The 6,055-nt window shown below is 36.0% G+C and overlaps 2 protein-coding genes across 2 annotated transcripts; one reads left to right on the forward strand and one right to left on the reverse strand.

Annotated features, from left to right (window-relative positions):
- Positions 1-328: 328 nt before the first annotated feature.
- LOC126600405 (uncharacterized) lies at positions 329-2,712 on the reverse strand. The gene is made up of 5 exons (XM_050266984.1): positions 2,657-2,712; positions 2,535-2,555; positions 1,218-1,921; positions 1,008-1,139; positions 329-556 (listed from the first exon to the last, which is right to left on the reverse strand). The coding sequence occupies exons 3-5, from the start codon at positions 1,353-1,355 to the stop codon at positions 410-412; spliced, it is 417 nt and encodes a 138-aa protein (XP_050122941.1). The 5' UTR covers positions 1,356-1,921; positions 2,535-2,555; positions 2,657-2,712; the 3' UTR covers positions 329-409.
- An 810-nt stretch (positions 2,713-3,522) lies between these two features.
- LOC126600046 (reticulon-like protein B2) lies at positions 3,523-5,768 on the forward strand. Its single transcript, XM_050266551.1, has 5 exons — positions 3,523-3,886; positions 4,501-4,681; positions 4,791-4,932; positions 5,167-5,236; positions 5,333-5,768. Exons 1-5 carry the CDS (start codon positions 3,670-3,672, stop codon positions 5,497-5,499), a joined length of 777 nt encoding a protein of 258 aa, XP_050122508.1. The 5' UTR covers positions 3,523-3,669; the 3' UTR covers positions 5,500-5,768.
- The last annotated feature ends 287 nt before the right edge of the window (positions 5,769-6,055 follow it).

The following is a 6,055-nucleotide window of genomic DNA, read 5'->3' on the forward strand; positions in this document are numbered from 1 at the left end:
TTCTTATCAATCTATTTTTAAGGAAGGCTTAATCACTTTTAACTTATACGTGCAAATTTCTTCACGAGACATATTCTCCAAGTACAATTTTATGATTGTGTTTTTCGTTTGTGGTTTGGCGATACTCAACCTTCTCCATCTATCAAAGCACTAAAACACAGCAAATTGAATGCCATTTAATTTTCAAGTAAGGTATATTATAATTATTTTCTCCTTTATTGTTGTTTGCTATGCAAATTTTTACATGAAGACTTTATCCTAATCCTCCTAATCCCTTTCTATCATCTCTCATTGATATGCTTCTTTCTTTTCTTATTAAAAAAAAACCAATGCACAGACGGTGTTTGATGTTATGCCTCTTTGAAAATTGTAATTTCCCGTAATCCATATATTCATGACTTTCATAGTTTTATCTTTGGAAGAATGTATAACGTTTGCGGGGTTGTAATCCTGGATTTGGCAGACGAGATAGATTTAACATGGTAATGGTGTGCAACTTGTACGAGCAAAGGCCTGACATGAAATTTCCCACCACCTGCATATCCTGCATGACACACTATATCCAGGACATAGGATATAGTAGAATTCAGTATATAATTGAACAAACAACTAATTATGATGTAAAAACGTACTAGAATAGAAGCACAATAGTCAAAAAGTAGTATACTTGTACAACTAATTATGATGTAAAAATCACATTCTCCATGGGTAGGTAGTTTAGATTTACCACATGCGTGTTGACAAAAATGGTTTCAAGTAATTTTCTTACCATGGTATGTACAACTAATAGTCATGTAAAAACCATATTTTACAAGGGTAGGTAGTCTAATACTTTTTTTCAGTAGAAGTTCAATAAAAATGATTCTAGGTAATTTTCGTACATGATATGTAGTTTAATACCGTTGCGCTTAATCATACATGTACAACTAATTATCATGTACAAGTCATATTCTACAATGATAGGTAGTTTATATTTTAAACCAAATGGATGTGTAGGATAAACATACCTCCAACTTATAGATTTTCATAATTTCCATCTTCGCATACAATTCCGACAAATTCCACTTAACAACCTTAAGAGACATATTTTCCCTTCCCCTTATTGGATTGATCAAATGAGTACGCTCACAAAACCATAACTGCATCAGTAAGATATTAATATGTTATTTTATTGAACACAGATAGAATAAAATGAAATAAAATGTAGATTAACATACCAATAATCCAATTACACAACCAGTTACACTTTCGTAACGTTCTCCCATATTATCAATTGTGCCCAACAACCAATTCTTTACTGCTACAGCCCACACATAATCCTTCATCTTGGTAATATCCTTAACGTACCCAACCATGTACAAACTAGTATTATTTCCACTCGTACTGAAAAACAATGTCAAGCAAAAATATAAACAAACCAGTCGCACAAAATCACCTTCATGCACGCTACCATGCAACCTAACCACTCTCAAAATCCTTTCTTCCAATATCTTCTTACTTATATCTTTGATGTCTGCAAGACATCTCTCATAAAAACCTATAAACGCACTTTTTCATTTCCTACTATTTAGGTTGATCTCTTCCCCTTCATCAGGCAACCCAAAAATCTCAACTATATCTTTGGTAGTTATTGTTGCAGTTATTCCACCAAAAATAAATGTTTTTTGTACTGGGTCGTAGCACTTCAATATAGACACAATATTTGCATCACATTTCCTGCAAACACCATCAATGATCAAGTTCTCGTGGTACGCTTTGAACAACCTCCCGAACGGTGTACGATTCATTAACTCAATATGCGCAATAAACACACTAGGTCTCATTTTTTCCATAACGCAACAAAACTTCAAAAGGTCAGACCTGTACTCCAGGATTATCTTTTTTTTGTTTGTTTTTTTCTCTCCATGCAAAACATCTTCGGCTACAAGTAATACAAGTCTGCTATAAGTATGATTATTCCAAAACATACTAAATAATGCCCAAATGATAACATATCAAGCCAAACTACATATCATATTTATATAAGTAATGTTAAAAAGAGACTAATTTAACAATCTGAACTAATTATACTAAAAGTAACTCTACAAGATAAACAACGTATCAATTTAAACTACCAATTATTAAAGTTCCAAATACTAAAACACCAATTATTAAAGATGAATTGTAGTACCTATAATCTAGGTATCAAACACCACAAAAGTAAAAAGCCAAAGCAGAATACTAAAAAACTAGAGAAACAAATTGATCCAATCATCATCCCACATTTCACATGCATAAGCATCAGCTTGTTTTTCGTATACTGATCCAACTCAAACCCATTACTAATAATGTAATTATAAACCCTCTTAACCCCCCTAATCGATTTCAAACTAGTACAAGCCTTCACTAACGCGTCATAAACACTGGCCACCAATTCATACCCGTCGTCAAACTCTAAAATCTCGAACAATTCAAGTGAAAAAAAAAAATTTAGAGCAAAGATACGGTAGCACCTGTTATCAAATACTGGTATTGAAATCGAGGGAATGTAATACCTGTTTTCCAGGTAACGAACACTGCAAAAACAAAGCCCAAATCACCAAACCAAAAAAAAAAATAGAAAAACAAAACCAGGTGACCATGTATGAAATTGAAATCTTCCGAGAAGTTGCAATACATGTTCTGCAGGTATACCAAACCCGAATCAAATATTTGCCTATTCTATTTTCATCATATATTGGGAGAAAATTTATAGCCTTCATATCTTCATACGGATTTAGAATTCAAAATTTGGATTCCGTTGGATACGCAAAGCAATTTGAAAGGCAGGAGGATAAGGTTTTGAATAAACAATGAGATTAATTAGGGTTGTAATTCATCTGCAAGAGACCTGATAAACCATTTAATGGTAATTGTTGTAATTTTGTTTGTAAAGTATGTGCATTTTAATTGCTGACATAGATGATTGTTGTACTTACTAGGCCCCACTTATACTTATGTAATATTAGTAGATTCCATTAAAAACAGGCTTACAAAATTAGACACCCAAAAAACAATAACTTGTATGAGATTTATACACATTATCTATGTGACATCCATGTGTGATGTTCGTCTGACATGGACGGCTCAGATCCATCACACAGAAAATAAAATATTCAGAGTCATCCATATAATATCACCCATGGATTCCGATTCATCCATATAATATCACCCATTGATTCTGAAAATTTCAAGTGGAATTACCCAAACGTCGCCTAAAAAAAGGATAATCTTATTAATTTTCGGACCAACAAAAAAACGAATTTAATATTTGCTTAAGAGCTAAGATTTCCATGGGCCAACCATTTTCCTCACGTGGCCGCACGCCATAGGTCCAACAATGTCACACGCGGTCCGTGATTTTAGATAACGCCCTCTCCTTCCGCCACGTACATAGAACTCCGTGGCCCAGACCAACGGACAATGTCGTCAAATCTAACCGCCGTTAATTTTGGCGGCTCTTATTGCTCAGCGTTTGGGGTTTATAACCCCGCCTATTTAAACGGCGCAAACCGAGGGGGAAAAAAAAGAGCGACTGAGAGTGAGAGGAAAAGAAACGCTAAAAAAGAAACGGGAAGATCGGCGAGCGAGGGTTTCGAAACGGGAAGTATTTTCTTGGTTGGGGAATTGTGAAACGATAGCGTTGTCGAGATGGCGGAGCATGCAGACGAAGTGAAGGCGGCGGAGTCTTTGTTGGACAAGGTACCGGACAAGATCCACGGTCACGATTCGTCGTCGGCGCTACCGCCGTCGGAGGCAGTGCGCGACAAGGGCATTGGCGGTGGCTATTCGGCATCGTTGAAGTCCAAGGTTAACAGGCTCTTTGGGAGGGAGAAGCCCGTGCACCACGTCTTCGGTGGCGGAAAAGGTAGCGTTTCGCAATCGAAACGTTCTTTCTGATCTTTCTGCTAATGGATCTAGATCTGCTGAGGCCTTGTGACTTTGTTTAATTGCTAATTAAGATTTTGGTATTTAATTAAAGTTGGAGTTTCTTTGTTAATGTTCTTAATTCACTTCTGTGTGATTATTTTGTTAAGTTTTGATTTTTGTGAATAAATTAAGTTGGGGTTACTTTGTTAATTCTTTTAATTGGCTTTTTAATCCTTTTCCAGTTTTGCTAATCCAACTGATTATTAAACTGAACCCTTTCTAATCATATTGCAATTTTGTGTCGAGTTAACTTTTTGTAGAATGACATGTTGATTACGTGGTTTGGATTTTCACAATCGAAAATTTACAAGAACTGCAACCTTATAATTTTGGTTTGATGAAAAATTGATCGACATTCTTTTTCCATTTTTGCTAATCCAACTAATTATTTAACTGAGCCTTTATAATCATGTTGCAATTTTGTGTTGGGTTAAATTTTTTGTACAATGACATTGTGATTATACGTGGTTTTGTATTTTCGTAATTGGAAATTTTCAAGAAATGCAAGTTTTTGTTATGGTTTGATGAAAATTGAATAATTATATGTTACAGCCGCTGATATTTTCCTTTGGAGGGGCAAGAAGGTGTCGGCAGGTGTTCTTATCGCCTTAACGATCATATGGGTTTTCTTTGAATTGCTTGAATACCATCTGCTGACTCTGGTCTCCCACTTGTTGATTATTGGGATTGTTATGTTGTTCTTGTGGTCCAACGCTTCAACCTTCATTAACAAGTAAGAATGCCTTTGATTCTTTATTTAGTTGTTCTGTTTGTGTTCGGGGCAATGGTCTCGATTTTATATGTTTGGAATGACTCACTTAGCACCAATTTGTTACATTCAGGTCTCCACCCCACATTCCACAAGTTCAAATTCCTGAGAAGCCGGTTCTACAGATTGCGTCTGCAATTACATCAGAGATCAACCGTGCTTTTGTTATCGTGCGGGAGATTGCATCTGGGAAGGATCTGAAGCAGTTCCTCTCTGTATGTTTATTGCCCTCTAGCTCTGTCTTTTCTGATTGATGCTGTTCATGTTCCACTACGATTGATGATGATGATGATTTAATTGTTTCTCGATTTGCAATTTGTTTGTATATAATCATGGCATGTATGAATTGCAATCTGTGTTCATATGAAAGGGATGATCTTTAGACACCATGTTGCTGACTTGATTGTTTATGTTTTTTCGTATTTGTGAATGGTGTTATGATCGATTAGGCGATTGCTGGCTTGTGGGTTGTGTCCATCTTGGGGAAGTACTACAACTTCTTGACCTTGGTCTACATAGGTAAGGAAACCACACATTGTACATATCAGTTATGGCTGCCATTTTCCATTTCTTTCTGCGCTTGTTCTTACCATGGTGTTGATTCTTTCTTCACAGCGGTTGTTTTGCTCTTCACACTTCCTGTGTTCTATGAGAAATACGATGACCAGGTGGATGCGGTTGCGGAGAAGGCACTGACTGAGATGAAGAAGCAGTATGCAGTATTTGACGCAAAGGTGCTAAGTAAAATTCCTAGGGGGCAGACGAAGGCCAAGAAGTTTTAGAGTGGTTGACGTGCAGCCGGTTCTATTAACTGTGTTTTGCCAGGGTGTTGTGCACATTTTGTCCATGATTGCTTAGGATCCTCGTCTCCATTTCATAGTTCGCGAGTCCGCTGGATTCACGGTGGGGATGAATTTGTGAATGTGTTTTTCATACTTGTTTTCGCTACGTATATGATATTTTTGGCTATATTTTTCATGGAGTTTTTGTTATGTGTGACCTGGTGATCATGCTAGTACATTTCAAATCAATGCGTTTCTTCTTTGCTTAATGTCTTATGCTTGGATGGAATGATTTGGAATGATTTGGTGATTGTTTCTCTTTTTGGTATTCAATAATTCGCATTGCAATCTTATCAAGAATAGAATCCGTACAAATCTGCTCAAAAGGTTATGCCTCTGCTTTTTATTATTTTGGAAAATATTCCTTTGCTTCTTGTCTTCGCATATGTAGGCGTAGTCATATTCTCTAGATTGGATGTGGCTTTATGCACTGGTGTTCGAATTAATTTAAAATAAAATATCGTTTGTAAACAAATTAACTTAAAGTAAAATCTTT

This window comes from Malus sylvestris, chromosome 14 (assembly GCF_916048215.2).
Source record: "Malus sylvestris chromosome 14, drMalSylv7.2, whole genome shotgun sequence".
In the NCBI taxonomy this organism is placed as follows: domain Eukaryota; kingdom Viridiplantae; phylum Streptophyta; class Magnoliopsida; order Rosales; family Rosaceae; genus Malus; species Malus sylvestris.